The sequence below is a fragment of the Phalangium opilio genome, unplaced genomic scaffold, assembly GCF_054372755.1.
Source record: "Phalangium opilio isolate 3A_F unplaced genomic scaffold, DU_Popi_V2 ptg000082l_1, whole genome shotgun sequence".
In the NCBI taxonomy this organism is placed as follows: domain Eukaryota; kingdom Metazoa; phylum Arthropoda; class Arachnida; order Opiliones; family Phalangiidae; genus Phalangium; species Phalangium opilio.
Window position 1 is genome coordinate 10883238 of NW_028324189.1, and position 14917 is coordinate 10898154.

The window sequence follows — 14917 nt, forward strand, 5'->3', positions numbered from 1 at the left end:
TGTTTTGTATGAATTAAAAATGACTGAACTCACAATTTCAACAACGGTTTTTAATAACATTTTTTCATTGTTACAAGCTTCATTAACTTATCAAAGTTCAAGCTTCATTAACTTATCAAAGTTCGTATTTCTCCGAGAGATTACATCCCCTTCATCCATTTTTTTAAGGAAATCGTCTCGTTTCAAATATTTCCACTCGTTTATCAGCAAACTTCCGAAAATTAGTCTAAAAAATTAAAATAAAAAGGATATAATTAGTTTCGTTTAAAATTTTCAATCGTGGGATCTTCTTATGAGCGCGTTTTTCTTCTAATCCTTACACTTCGAATGATTTTTACTGATAGTAATGAAATAAATCTCCTCCTATTCTGTCAGACATCGAGTGATCGATAACATTTCCTAAAAAAGAAACAGAAAACCCAGGCAGAACCACAAAAGATCAAGTATTGCATTACTGAGAGACAACAATAAAGTTTTATCTTCTCGGGGATTAAAAGGTTTAACGAAAGAAAGCCTTTTTGAATTTGTAATAACAATTAGGGGCATAAAGTTGAATATTTTTTTCTTTTACTGAAGGGGGTTAGTTAGTTTTCTAGGTTGTTTTAGTCTACCTTTAAATATATTTTCAACTTTTTTCGATTTAAATCGTCTCGCACAGACGTAAGAACAACACCACCACATTCTCAGAATTCACGGGCAATTTTCATCCGAACATGATTGATAGGAGAGTAGGACTAAACTGAACTGAGAGAGAATAGGTAGACTGTGGAGATAATTTTTAACAGGACGGTGAGCTGTTCACGAATCCTAAAAAGTCACAAGAAAAGACAAAATATTGAAACGTAACACTTTGGTCGGCAAAACTTCCCAAATGTTAAACGCAATAGAAAAAAACAGCGTAAAACGTAAAACATGCGAGTCTTATTAAATAAATAAAACGTCTGTTTCATAAGACTCGCGTTAAAATTACAATTAAACTTGTATAGTTTAAATTTTAAAACATTTAGTAACAACAAGAATTTTTTTGTTTTTACTAAATGTGACTTAAATTTATTACGATTGGTTAAATATATCCATGAATATATTTTTTTTATAAGAAATTGAATAATATTTCACAGAACATTTGATTTGGTTTTAAATTCAAGAATTAATGAACGAAAGTTAGCCCTAAGTTTGATAAAGATAACCCATATTAAAAATTTCAATAAAATTCAATCAATCTTATTGACTGTTAAAAACTAACGCTTCTAACTTTCTTTCTTACGAAGGGATGGGTCAAAGGGCGGCGATTTCACGTTTCAAAACTACAATATGTTGCTAAAAAAATTAATAGCCCAAAAAAAAAGATGCTAAATGAAAAATATATCATAATGAATACATGTTTATACTTTATAGTTATTAAACCCACGAATATTTTTATCTAATAAGGGGAAAAGGGGGGTGGATGGATAAATGGTCTAGTTTAATCTAAGCTAGAGTTATAACCTAAAAAATACAATTCAATATCGCTTGTATATGATACATATATGTCAGAATATAACCTGATTTTGGGTTTTTTCGTTCTCGGATCGAGCTCGATCGTCTCTCTCTCAACACAGTTAGTTTTTGTCCAAAATTATATTTATTTAAAGCCATAGGGACTCTCCTCCAACAGTGACGAATTACGGAGCGACTTAACTAAAAAAAAATAAACCACCTAAAAAGATACGCGACATTACAAAATAATTTAAGTTATTATTCGGCAATAATTCAAGTTTAATTAAAGGGAGGGTGAAGTAGAAAATCAAGTGATTTTTTATCGATTCTTCTACTAATTATAAGACCAGTCTGCATAGTCAAACATTCAGGAAATACCAGCTCCGAATGATTTTAAAATTATTTCAAATTAGGTTCAGATTTTAAGGATAATTTTAAATAAGCCCCTCCGACCAATCGCGTAACGCCCTGCCTTTTTGTTAACAAAATATTCGTGGCACGCTTACTCCGTGTTGAATGAAATTTATCACGAGATTTGATAAAATTAGGCGCGCGACGTGACAATCGTGGTGCGAGACACGGAGCGTGCACCGAGAATTTTGTTAACAAAAAGGCAGGGCGTTACGCGATTGGTCGGAGGGGCTTATTTAAAATTATCCTTTAAATCTGAACCTAATTTGAAATAATTTTAAAATCATTCGGAGCTGGTATTTCCTGAATGTTTAATTATGCAGACTGGTCTTAAAATTGGTAGAAGAATCGATAAAAAATCACTTGATTTTCTACTTCACCCTCCCTTTAAATAAATCATAAAATATCCCTAAAGTTTAAACAATTTTCTAGAAATGACTTCGAAAAAAGTAAAACAAACTGCTAAACAAAAGAAACAACTCAAACTTACCATAATAACTTGAAATTTCCAATTAACGGTGGATTTAACGCCGCGTTTATATCTTCTCTTGTATGAAGGGATGAGTCAAAGCTTGATTAATGCTGATCCTTTTTGCAGGATCCAACATAAGAATCTTCTCTAGAAGTTCCTTCAAGTGTCCAACCTTCTTTAGTTGATCTTCCGGCAGTCTCTGACGTCCGATGAGTTCCTCTTGAAGATCACGTGTGATGTTTATATTAGTCATTACCACAATTTTCTCCTACGCAAATAAGAAAAAAGGAAAAAAACAACAAAAGGAAAACGGCGTTAATTCAAAAATATCAAAGAATCAAGAGAAAAGAAAAGAAAACAAATCTAGCGCTGGTTACGTTATTAAAAAGAATCTACGTTGAGAGAAGAATTAAAGCTACACGGAGAATAGAGACTGATGATCGTTGACAACTCTCCTGGCAAAAACGGGCCTTCTAAATAAAATTACTCGATAAAATAAATGGTGTCGAATATAACCGCTAATTGAAATATATCAAGTAAGCTTAGCATTTACTTTTCAAGTGGCCTCAATTTTTACGGACTAATCAAGACTCCAACCAAAACCAATCAATGAATCACCGTAAAAACTGTAAAGTGTGTGCTAAAAAGAGTTATAAACCTAATCCGCCTACTTTACAGCGTTAAATTTGAATACTTAAGTTTGTAATATTACTTATCTTAAATTCCAAGATGGAAAAAAATTAAAATTAAAATTGGGTAAGTAAAAAAAATAAAAATATAAAGTACTCACTCTTTCGGTAACTTTATCAACTTCATGGTACAAGAAATTGCATTGTGGATCAAAGTGTTGATCTTTAAAAGCTCCTTTACGGATAAGTTTGTTGGGAAACTTTCCTTTCAAGTCCATAAAGAACTTGATCATCTGATTGTTAGATTTGCCAGAAAACATGATTTTTCCAGTGTAAAGTTCATAAAGAGTGCAGCCGACACTCCACATATCCAAGCCAAAGTCATATCCAATACCTAAAACTATTATAGCAATAGAAAATGAGTTAGATAGTATCGAAGCATACAACCAAAAACCTCCTTACTGATTTCGGGAGCTCTGTAAAATCTGCTGACTAGATATGGAGTTATATCATTATCAGCTACGTGTGACGCTGAACCGAAATCGCACAGTTTCAGCACCAATTTTGTTTCATTAACCTTTTGTAACCAACAAAACAATTAAATAACAACTTAAAACACTAAATTAAAGCAGAAGTGAGATGAGACTAGAAGTGAAGAGCTCTAGCATTGGTAATAGATCCTGGCACTAGTGAACAAATTTGAGGATTTTACACCGCTTCAATCGCGCCTACGCTAGAGAGAAAAAAATTGGTCGAGTTCCAAAAACATTTCCTACCCCCTTCCCTCAACCTAAAGCCGCGGAACACGGACGCGGGTGCTTGAATCTAGTTCGGCCGTCTACCACCGCGAGCGTCTCACGTTTTGGAGGGAAAATTCTGAAACCGCTACCAGAGGGCCAACCGTTGGTGTGTTATCAAGAATATTCACTTTCGCCAAGTGAAGAATTTGGTTAGCTCAGTACTTCTAGTCTCATCTCACTTCTGGTTAAAGTAATCAACAATAATTTACCAGAATATTATCGGGTTTAATATCAGCGTGAAGAATATTACATCTTTTAAGTAATTTCAATGCAAGGAAGAGTTGTTGACTATAGGATCTGACCGCCTTTATGTGTAACCCAACATCTTTTCCATATTTCTTTAAAACTTCCCTTAAATTCATGCTGAAAATCATGTAAAAGTGTTTTAATTTTAAAGTAGTCAACGTGATTTTACTTTTAGTTAGAAATCATACCTAAGGGGTTCAAAAACGAGGCATAAATGTTGTTTATGGAAAAAATGACGAAACAGGCGCAAACAATGAAATTTATCATCCGGATCTGCGTCGTTTAATCTGCGAAGCATTTCCAATTCTTTCAAACCAGTTTTGTGCATTATTTCGTTATTTCTAATTATTTTCACGGCGACATCCGTGTTTCCTCTGGCCATATCCCTAGCTCTCACCACACTACTAAATACTCCTTGTCCAGTGTAACCATAAACGGTGTATCGACTATCCAGCGTCTCTCCAATTCTCACACCTAAAACGATTAAAAAAAAAAATTTAATTTCGCAAAGACTTAATAAATAGATCTAATCATTAATCTTACGATAGTATCCTTCAGCATCATCCCAATTATCAGTTAAATTCGGGTTATCCTGTTGTCTGGAGTTAATTCTCTGAACTGTACTAGGACTTTGATAGTTTTCCGCAAACATATCACCCTCGGAGAACATGTCAAGTTGTTTCTTTTGTTTCTCTTTTTCTTTTTTGTCCTCTAATTCCGCCAAAGCAGCGGCGGCGTTCGCGGCATTTTCTTCATCCTCTCTTTGTTGCTCCATAGCTTTTCTCTTAGCAATAATGGATGCCTCAAAATCAACACTATTATCATTCTGTTCCGCGGCAAAATCAGCAGCTGCCTGATCACCAATTGTTAAAGAGTCAGGGGTACTAGCACCAGCGGGAGAACTCCTCCCTGATGGAGTAGGAGATGAAATACTACTACTGGGAGCTTGAGGAGCTATACCTAGACGCTGAAAGAGATCATGCAACGTTGTATTTCCATTTCATTTAACAGAATAAATTAAGTTAGGGTTACTTTAAGTAATTCTCGACGTTGTTGTCTCCTATGTTCAATCACTTTTTGTTCATCTTCCTCTTCTTCAATATCAATATCATCAACGCTATTTTGAAAAAGGTCATTAATTAAATACTTTAAAAAGGTTGGTGAAATAGAAATACTTACAGGTCATCTGAAGAATTATCTGAGGCAAGATCTATTACGTCAGAGGGTTGTCTATCTGAATGTCTACTTCTCTTATAGTCACGTCCTCCTTGAGAGCGATGGTTTGCTGAATCCCTGAATTACAAATTCATAAACCTTTTGTATTTCTGACTGAAAACATTATCAGTTTTCATTTTACATACTTTCCATGTCTTGAATTTCGATATCTATTATCAACTCTTCCACCTGGACTCCGATATCTCGATCTACTATCACCTCCACCACGTTTTGGACTATTTGGGGACCTGTCTCTATGATGGCCATCTGGACTGCGGTTTCTTCCTTGACCAGAATTTTTCAAAGGGCTTCGACTTCTTCTTCGATTATTATTATCTTTCCCACCATATTTATCTCTCATTTTATCATTATGCATTCTCTCTCTTTCTCTAGACCTATCTTGACCAGGGATATTATATCTATCTCTGGATTCCCGCGATCTATCACCAAGAGGTGGTCTTTCTTTTGACCGGTCAAAATTGGTTTGGTTTCTATGATGAGGACTTCTACTGCGATCCCTGTTATTAATACTAGAGTTGTTTGATGTTTTAGGTTTAGCAGAGGCACTTGATTGGGGGCTTTTGCTTCTTTCATGGGCTAAAAACCATTTAAATCAATTGTTGCCTATTATAAGCTTAATTTCATTTAATTTGTAGTGGTGTGCGGGTAGTCATTTTTCAATTTTGAATCCGGTTCGGGTAATGAAAAATCGTTTTTTTGGGTATTAGGGCGTGTACCCGAATTTTTGTCGGGTATTCGGGTAATTAGGCTTGGTCGAAAAATGGTTGTGGGGTAACAGTCAGGTATTAAAAGTTAGGACGAATAGTTACCGAGGTTTGTATTCAATTTTTTTCGGGTATTTAGGCTTATTCGAAAAATGGTTGTGGGGTAACAGTTGGGTATTTAAAGTTAGGACGAATAGTTATCAAGGTGGGTACCCAATTTCAGGGTTCATACGAAATTTTTACATTGAAAATCCCTGACTTTTCCAGGTTATCCCTGACCAAATGTTGCCTATATCCTGACCATTTTAACGTGTTTACCAGAGCCAACTTCATCACACCTGGCTCATATTTAGCATTGCATGAAGAATGGTTTGATATATCAAACAAAATCCCTGACATATCCCTGACTTTTTAGGAAAATGTTTTAAATCCCTGACTTTTTCCCCTATTTTCCATATCCCTGACTTATCCAGGTTATCCAGGTTCCGTACGAACCCTGAATTTTTTTTGCAGTATTTGGGTAATTAGGCTTAGTCGAAAAATGGTTGTGGGGTAACAGTCGGGTATTAAAAGTACCCAAATTATTTCGGGTATTTGGGTAATCGTCGGGTATTAAAAGTACCAAATTTTTTCGGGTATTTGGGTAATTAGGCTTAGTTGTAAAATAGTTGTGGGGTAACAGTCGTGTATTAAAAGTACCCAAATTTTTTCGGGTATTTGGGTAATTAGGCTTAGTTTAAAAATAGTTGTGGGGTAACAGTCGGGCATTAAAAGTTAGGACAAATAGTTATCAAGATGGGTACCCAAAAGCTTTTCGGGTATTCAGGTAATTAGGCTTAAATAGAGTAATTTCGGTTGAGAGGGGGAGTGAACTGTGTATCCCCTACGTTAGGGGCAACTTTGTACTAGAGAATACTATTTGCCCCCGAAGGAGAGGGGGGATATCACTAAGGTAAGAGATAGAGGGTTATGACGTTACTGATATGGGAAAGAAATTACTCTATAGATACTTTCTTCAAAAATTCCCTTTAGTACTGCTTTATCTCAATCCTCAATGTATTATCTTTCTTTAATTTTTGGTCATTTCTACACAGAATAGGGTGTTTCCGCGAGAGTAAAAAGGGAGAAGAAATACCCCCCGCACACCCCCATTTAACTTGATAAAAGTAAACTCACCAGTTCTGGAATGATGGCGATTTCCATGGGAATTTGAGACTGGACTAGAAGGACTTTTCCTTTTGAGTGTGTTTTGTTGAGAAGAAGACTGTAGTCCTGAATTTGAACTTACTCTCTTCCCTGACAAATCTTTATTAGAATTGGCATTGGAAGAATGTAGATTGGACGTTGATGTGCTTAGGCCTGAAGATATCTGTGGTTTTTTCACTGGTGATGGTGAGCCTTGACGTTCCCTAGAGCCGCCTTCTTCGTGATTCTTCTCCCTTTTATCTTCTTTATGACGATTACTAACAATTAAAGATGTGGGAGCTTTTTTGGGGTCAGTCAGAGTTGAGGAGGGCGTTTTATTTTTCTTCAATGTATCTTTAGGTTTAGATGAGACGGGTTTATGGTCGTTGGTATGAGTAGTAAGAGATTTAGATGGAGATGATTTAGTGATAGATTTACCCGCAACATGATTCTTTATAGATGAAGCTTTTTCTTTAAGTTTGGATTTCTGTTCATCATCCTCTAAGAATGATTTTTCCCCTAGCATTTTCTTAGATGGGGGAGGGACTTCATCTTCGCTTGAACCATAGTCATCTACTAACCCTGAACCCGAGGTAATAGGCAACTCATCACCTTCCTCATTTACAACCTTCGCTAACTTGGCTTGAAGTAACGCTTTTTCTTTTTCTAACTCATCAAGACCCATTCGAAGCATGCGCTCCTCATCTTTCTCCTTCTCTTTGTGTGATTTATGTTTCGTTTTCCTCGAATTACCTACAGACGCTAACGAAAGTTTCTTTTCTTTCTTTGACGAATGCTTCTTCTTATGTTTGTGTTTATGATGATGGTGCTTCTTTTTCTTTTTCTTCGAAAGCGCTTCATCTTTCACGTTAGGAGTATCACTGGCTGAATTACTAGAATCACTGAATATATATAAAGATAATTAGCATAGTTTAATTACAAAGTTAAATTACATAACAAATTATCTAAATTGCCAGGTCTCTGACCTAGGTGGCCCGATGTCTCTATTAAGCCTTGGTTACAGATAATACATTTTATTGCACTTACCTTTCGTCTATTTTTTCTAGACCTTCATTTTTCCGCGATTTTTCTAACGTTGAAGACATAGTAAATAATTAATAATTCGTTAAATAATTGAGAACAAAACTGGCAGTTTAAATCAAACCTCAATCACAAATTAAACACACAAAAACCTCCAAGAAGAAGGCGATGCCGATGCTAAGCCTTGTATGTTGTATCGAATAGAAAGAAGTTAAACGCATTCTATCATTCCATGGAGTAGTTTTATGGGAGTGGAAATGAGTGTTTGCTTAAAAGTTTATACTTTGCAGCATAGTCTCATGTAGTATTACTCCATGGTAGCAGCCAATGGAAATCCACTCACAAAGCTCTAACAGCACACTCGATCACGCGCTCAATGGAAAGTTTGGAAACTTCCCATCAGGGCCGGAAATAAGAAAGGTTTTTATTGGACAAGAAAATTCATTGGTTTGAAGGTTTGACGTCAAAATATCGGTTGGGGGGGAGGACATTACCGGCTATAAAAGGGAGGTCCTTAACAAATTTCTTTCTTTCGAAGATTTGAGTTTTGACTCGCTGGTCGCATTTCATGAAAGGCAGGTAATATTAATTGTAATTAAGTTATTGATAATGTAGCCATTTTACAATTAAAACGTTATTCTACTGGCAAAAACTATAGAAGTTTATAAAAGCTACTGTTCAGCAAACGAATTGTAACTAAATTAAATAAAATCAGTTAGGAGGGGCGGGCCCTCGTGTTGAAAAGGCTTAGCGGAGGTGCAAAAGCACGTTGACAAAAAACCGTTACCGGCAAGTTTACTTGTTTATTCTTTAAGATAATTGTTAACTTTAATTGATGATAAAACTCAGCTCACTCTGAAATAAAACGTGAAGCATAATTTATAAAATTCTGATATTTAAACTTAAGTTTAAGGTTATTTATGTATTCGCGGCATTTTAAATGAAAATTGGGTTTCCTTTGTTTCCAGAAACCAAGAAATTTAAGATCAACAATAAGGTCTTGGAAGAAACGATAGAAAAAGGTAGTTATTGTTTAAAATAAAATGTTTAGGAATTTATTTAAATGATGAAAACACAGACCTGTTCTGACTAATATTGAGGAGAACTATTGCTACTGATTTTTAACTTTAAAAAAAGCCCTAATATCCATTAGAATTAGTGTTTTAAACAAATTAATTAATATATTTAGGTTGGAAAATGATGTTAAAGTGGAAAAGCAAAGCACCATTCCCAGAAATTAAGGTGTGTTGAACCAAAATCCCTTAATAATTTAACCTTAGCAACTTCACATGATGTTTTTACAAGCATATGTCTTAATTATAATGTGGACACAAGGATACTGATTAAAAATAATCCTATTTAAAGGCCCAAATTTAAATACAAAATAAAATAGGTTTATTTACCTTCCCCTTTTAGGATGAAAATGGATGAAGAACCATGATCATAAATCCCTTAATCCAACAAACTAATGAATAGGTAAGCTTAAATATATTCATGCTTATTAGAGAGTTTAAGCATCCCCTAAACGCGTAGGTGTAGCTACCTTCCACAGTGCATTAGACCAATGCATTGTCAAAGGTGGCTACACGTACGCGTATAGGGGATGCTTAAACTCTAATAAATAAGATTCTTAATGATGTGAAATGTCTCGTTCGTATGAACCCCCCTAAAAAGGGGCAAAGATTACATCATGACAAACTGAAAATTAGTGTTTAATGATATTAAATGCTAAAATAATTGTAAGGTTAATTAATTTAAATCTTTTTTTAATAACAGGTTTTGTACCAAAAAGATGCAATGCATTCCTAATTCTGATCTTAAGAAAATGGATGTTCCCAAGCGACCAAATAATTACAGGTGATTAACTTTTAATTTTAAATAGATATAAGCTTAATTTAAAACTATTGTGATGAGTTAGTTTTACCGCCCCAGGCTGAAAGGGTGCATGACGATTGGTTTAGTAGTCTTTGATTACGTTTCTGATGACATTAATGAATATTTTAGTTAATTGTTAAGTTAAAACTGATCTAATTTAAGTCTTTAACTCAATTTAGGTAATGAAAGGAGTGGAAGAGCTGCATAGAGTAATGGCAGCCCTCCGCCTTAGACTGTATTAAGCTCTGTGGGGAAATAACATGGGGTGCCATTAGTCTATAAACAAAGGAAATTTGAACAAAAGGTATAATTATATAAAAATTAATTGTTTAGTTAAAACTAAATTAAAATGATGAATATGTTTACCGCCCCAGTCTGAATGGGTGCATGACGATTGGTTAATGTAGTCCTGACTACAGTTCTGATTAATTACAAAACTTTACTTACTAGAGTCAAATTATGTTTTCGATGTTTTGATTGTCTTCTATTGATTCCAGAATTACTGTTGCTGACCAGTGAACTACAAAACATGGATGGATAAACTTATCCAGATGTCTATAAGGTAAATATTAAATTAAATTCCTCTTATAGGCCTAATTAAACATCACAATGATGAATTTGTTATCCCTGTCTGAAACATTGTGTTTGAAAAACAATGGTAAAACCTGAGCAAAATCAATAAAGATTTAGGGGAACAATTTTGTTTTCGACAAAATTCTAACAAGTACTTCTTTTACTTTCAGGTCTTTTTCCCGGTGCAAGGAGAATTTGTTTTAACATTATTATATGTAACAAATTTAATAATAAATAGACATGTAATTTCATTAAAAATAAAATTTAATCTTTTAAATTGCAAATATGATCATTTTCTATGACTTAATTCTTTTAACCTATTAATATTAATTAAGAAAAATTAGTTTATCAGCCCCATAATATTAGCTTAATTAAAATGCACTTACTTTTTCTTTAACTTAGAATTTAAATCTTCTTCACTATCATGTTTTCTTTTCTAAAGAAATAATTTAATCTTGCAATCATTACACTTTAACATAGCAGACTCAATCACGCCCTTAACCACACAAGCTGGCTTTTACAACCCATGCTCATAATTTTCACTAAAGGAGCAAAAAATCCCTCCCCACTTAGCATGTACCAACAATAATTCCATATAAATTACCCTCTGAGGGAAGGATGAACTCCAAGAACATAAATTAATTTGCTTAAAGGGGCTGGCCGGAGCTGTTGGGGTGAAGGGGGGGGGTCAAACTGTTGGTTAGCATATTGCTTACCCGCCCACCGCGACGGTGGCGCCATTTCTTATGGCCAAAGAGCTGGGTGTTTTCCCCCTGAACTAAGGGCGGACTTCACCCCAACAGTGCCGGTTAGCCCCTTTAAAACTTATTTCCCCCCTTTAAAGACATACATCCATAATCTGATGATTCATTTGCATTCCACTTACCTTTTTCTTGCGCTTGTCCTTTTTATGTTTCTTAGACTTATGTTCGGAACTACTTCTTTCCCTCCAAGAATCTTCCTCTAAAAGTTCAGGAGGCGGTAGGGCGGGTCCATAAAGATCCGGTTGGGGTGCCTTATCTTCATTAGGTTTCATTCTCACTTCATCCTCTGATGCAGCAGTTGGCAATTGCATCTTGGGTTTATTTACTTCTCCAAGTGAGGCAAACACTCCTTTAGGTGGTGGTCTAGGGATATGGGTTTCTACTATTGCCGTTTTCACAATTTTATCTGGAATCTTGATTTCTTCAACTTCATCATCATCTTGGTCCTCATCTTGGTCATCCTCAGGTTCAGATTCCGACTCGGAATTAGCAAAGATGGCTTTGAATAAGTCCAAACTCGGGGCTGGAGGAACGTTTTCTTCATTTTGATATGACTATGGATTGAAAAAAAGGGTTTTAGTCCCTGTCCCTTAGTTTTTGGATAAAATAATTCTAAACTTACATCTTGATTTGTTATCAAACTCGGAGGATTTTTGCCATCGTTGTTTCTAGTTTCTTCTTCGCTGGTTGAATGTGTTTTGGTTTTATTTGAAGATTTGGAACTTGATAGAGGTACATTAAGTGCGGGTTGAGCTTTAGAAGTGCTGGCAATTGGAGGAGGAACTGTTAAGATCTTGGCGGGAGTTGGTTGAGTGGCTACAACTGGTTCTGCCGATTTTGTTGTGTTTTCTGTTGTTGGCAAAAACTCAAAAATAGAAACCTTCTGTTTTGTAGCACCAATAAGTCCCACAGTTGTTGAACTGAAAGATAACAGTTAAAATCAAATCAGACCATATTCTAATTATCATTCAATTCAACACAATCTTGATTCTTACTCGGGAAAAGGATTAGGTACGTTAAATCTTCTACAAACAAGTTTATCAGGATGCCATTCTTGTATCGTTCTTTTAACTTTAATTTCACTTTTCATTTTATCAGCCGCTTCTTTCGCGTTTTTTTCTCTAGCTGCCATGATTTCTTCGTGATCATTTTCAAGAGTAGTTCCCTTAGAAACAAATTTTTGGCTTAGAGTTCCGGTTAAAGGTCTAAAAAGTACGGCAGCCCGATAAAATTCCTCTCTCTCCTTCTCTTTTTCCCACTCCGTCATAGATTTGGGTTGAAAATCACCAAAATCTGTTCTTCCAGCTTTTTGCATCTCAATATACAACTCGTAACGTTTCTGTTTAGCTAAATCGGACGCAAATGGCTTCAAGCTAGATTGTTTAAGGTTGGTAGGCCATTCCAGCTTCTTGTCTTTTTCCAATGAAGCTAATCTGGACTTCCAAGCTTCATTTAGTTGATCTTTTGTTGAGGTTGAGGTTGAAGTTGAAGGTTGCGGAACTATTTGGGGTATAACAGTTTCTGCTAAATGACTAGGTGGTTTCATTTGAAATTTATCTCCCAACATTTCAGCTCTTTCCTCGGCACTTAGAACGTGTCTGTTAAGAAATTTGGTTGAAGTTTTTGGAGCAGATGTTGATTCACGTTGGTGGTGGTGTTCTCTTTCTCTATTATGCCTTGAAGATGGTGCTGAGAATTTTTCAATAATATTGGCCTGGATTATTCTAAGATTGGGAACAAAAGACTTTGGAAGTTCCGGTGGAAGATATTTCTTTTTAGGTGGGACTGGTTTGGTTGCTAAATGGAAACCTTGAAGGTCTTTCTTAACTTCTTTCGCATCTGAAAGAGTTACAAATATAATTAAGATTATATGCCTAAATAATTAAAATTAAATTCTTAATTTTAATTCTTTATACCCTTATTAGTAATTGCTTTTCTTTTATTTTTAACGCTATTCTGAGGATCAGTAAGTTCAAAATCATACTGATTCATATCATCCTTTGCATAAATATCAGCGTCATCATTTTCAAAAGCACCAACTCCAAAAGCCTGTCCTCTTATCGCTATTTTTTTCCCTGACTTAAGTACAGCCTTTGTCGTATTTGGATCTTCACTAGAAAACTTAGCCCCCAAGAAATCAGTGTCCCCAATTCCTTTATAACCAATTCCATGCATATCATCCTTGGATAAATAGGGAATTGTTGAGACATCTTCGGGAGCAAAGGTAAAAGCCAATGCATAGTGATCGTATTCTTCATCAGAGAGTTCAGTTGGTAAAGCGCACCCATACACTTTTACTCCAGGTTCAGTAACTTTTTTAGGCTTAGGTTTAGCTTTCTTTTTAACTCTAGGTCCAATTCCTTGACCGGGTTTCCAGCCCAGAGCCCGTAATAATCTTACGCCAATATTATCACTGATTTTGGAGAAAAAAAATCAATTTAAATTAACTTAAACTTAATTCTAAAAACTTTTAAGTTTACTTGACAGGTTTAATGAGGTCTTCCAAAGGTGTTGAGCCAGGAATTACTAAGTTATTCGCGTTCCAAGATGAACTTTTTCGAGTTTGATCATCCGAAGGTGTTGTTCTAAAATCTTTAGTAGCTTGGACTGTACGATGAGCGATGCCAAATTGGTTAAGATCCTCATTATCCATAAAATCCTCGGGACGTTGTTTAAGCTTGTCAGCCTTTGAGTAACGTGACGATTTGAAATACGAAGGAGTCCATCCTAATTTAAATCCATTAAATTAATAATTTAGAATAGAAATAATAATAAAACTAAAACAAACCTTCTTTAGTTCCGACAGTATTGTAATATCCAGCTGAAAAGCCTCCAGTAAAAGCACCATGAAATCTTCTTCTACCATTTTCATCTCGTACTGTGAGATCTTGAACTGGTCTTTTGTCAGGAGTCTCATCTTATTGATTAATTATAATGATTATTAATTATTATTTATGATTAGGACTTACAATCCATTTGGGCGGCTTGGGCCACCCAACAAGGACCAAGGCTTAGAATTATAGTACTTTACCCTCGGCTAGAGGTTCCAATGGAGTTCCGTACACCACAGTATCAAATGTATTCTCCATATTTTACTTTTAACTAATAAATTAATTAAAAGACACTTAATTAAGACGATATTACATACGAAAAACGCAAATTACAAAATGCTTCTTTTAGACTTTGAATTTGATTAAGCAGACGATACAAACATGGCTGCTGGCAGGTCCGGAAATAAGTACATTTATAATAGGACATATTCTCCGAAATAATATGCAAACAAAATGTCAAAACTTCATAGTCAACTTGAAGTCAAGATATCAAAACCTCGGAAAACTTTATTAGTCAATTGTCCAATGACACCCTTTGTTTTAAAAAAATTACAAGACATTTTGAAATTTTATTGGACAATGTCCAGTGTCCTGTGCTTATTTCCTGCCCTGGCTGCTGGCCAGAACCAGGAAGCAGGAACGGAAATAGGCAAATATTCCAAATGATGAAGGAT

General features: G+C 35.2%; 2 protein-coding genes and 1 long non-coding RNA gene across 12 annotated transcripts; 1 reads left to right on the plus strand and 2 right to left on the minus strand.

The window, feature by feature from the left end:
- Positions 1–29: 29 nt before the first annotated feature.
- Positions 30–8411, minus strand: Prp4k (Pre-mRNA processing factor 4 kinase). Of its 10 annotated transcripts, XR_016371284.1 has the most exons (14): positions 8207–8411; positions 7151–8061; positions 5396–5846; positions 5214–5327; positions 5067–5151; positions 4578–5001; positions 4223–4508; positions 3998–4151; positions 3451–3565; positions 3150–3388; positions 2378–2627; positions 612–1696; positions 321–399; positions 30–226 (listed from the first exon to the last, which is right to left on the minus strand). XR_016371284.1 is itself a non-coding variant. In XM_089848587.1 (13 exons), exons 1-12 carry the CDS (start codon positions 8263–8265, stop codon positions 2424–2426), a joined length of 2958 nt encoding a protein of 985 aa, XP_089704713.1. In that variant the 5' UTR covers positions 8266–8411; the 3' UTR covers positions 30–1696; positions 2378–2423. The 10 variants fall into 10 exon arrangements, 3 of the variants coding, with proteins under 3 accessions (XP_089704713.1, XP_089704712.1, XP_089704714.1); XR_016371285.1 differs by having other exon boundaries at positions 30–807; positions 1542–1696; XR_016371283.1 differs by having other exon boundaries at positions 30–399.
- A 115-nt stretch (positions 8412–8526) lies between these two features.
- Positions 8527–10932, plus strand: LOC149651603 (uncharacterized). Its single transcript, XR_016371289.1, has 8 exons — positions 8527–8989; positions 9169–9222; positions 9390–9442; positions 9617–9676; positions 9977–10057; positions 10255–10379; positions 10573–10637; positions 10819–10932. It is a non-coding gene; the product is annotated as an uncharacterized LOC149651603 (long non-coding RNA).
- LOC149651604 (G patch domain-containing protein 1) lies at positions 10895–14626 on the minus strand. Its single transcript, XM_089848594.1, has 9 exons — positions 14444–14626; positions 14201–14329; positions 13893–14139; positions 13329–13825; positions 12408–13251; positions 12035–12332; positions 11535–11966; positions 11035–11084; positions 10895–10965 (listed from the first exon to the last, which is right to left on the minus strand). The coding sequence occupies exons 1-9, from the start codon at positions 14499–14501 to the stop codon at positions 10938–10940; spliced, it is 2583 nt and encodes an 860-aa protein (XP_089704720.1). The 5' UTR covers positions 14502–14626; the 3' UTR covers positions 10895–10937.
- Positions 14627–14917: the final 291 nt, after the last annotated feature.

Bases quoted from the DNA above. Each gene is read 5' to 3' on its own strand.
- LOC149651604 (XM_089848594.1), bottom strand. From the start codon at position 14,501: ATGGAGAATACATTTGATACTGTGGTGTACGGAACTCCATTGGAACCT. The intron at 13,826-13,892 runs GTAAACTTAAAA...CTCCAAAATCAG, and splicing joins GACCTCATTAAACCTGTCAA to TGATAATATTGGCGTAAGAT. The intron at 13,252-13,328 runs GTATAAAGAATT...TAACTCTTTCAG, and splicing joins AAAAGCAATTACTAATAAGG to ATGCGAAAGAAGTTAAGAAA.
- Prp4k (XM_089848586.1), bottom strand. From the start codon at position 8,265: ATGTCTTCAACGTTAGAAAAATCGCGGAAAAATGAAGGTCTAGAAAAA. The intron at 5,152-5,213 runs GTAAGTATTTCT...TTTTCAAAATAG, and splicing joins GATAATTCTTCAGATGACCT to CGTTGATGATATTGATATTG. The intron at 4,152-4,222 runs GTATGATTTCTA...CATGATTTTCAG, and splicing joins CTCGTTTTTGAACCCCTTAG to CATGAATTTAAGGGAAGTTT.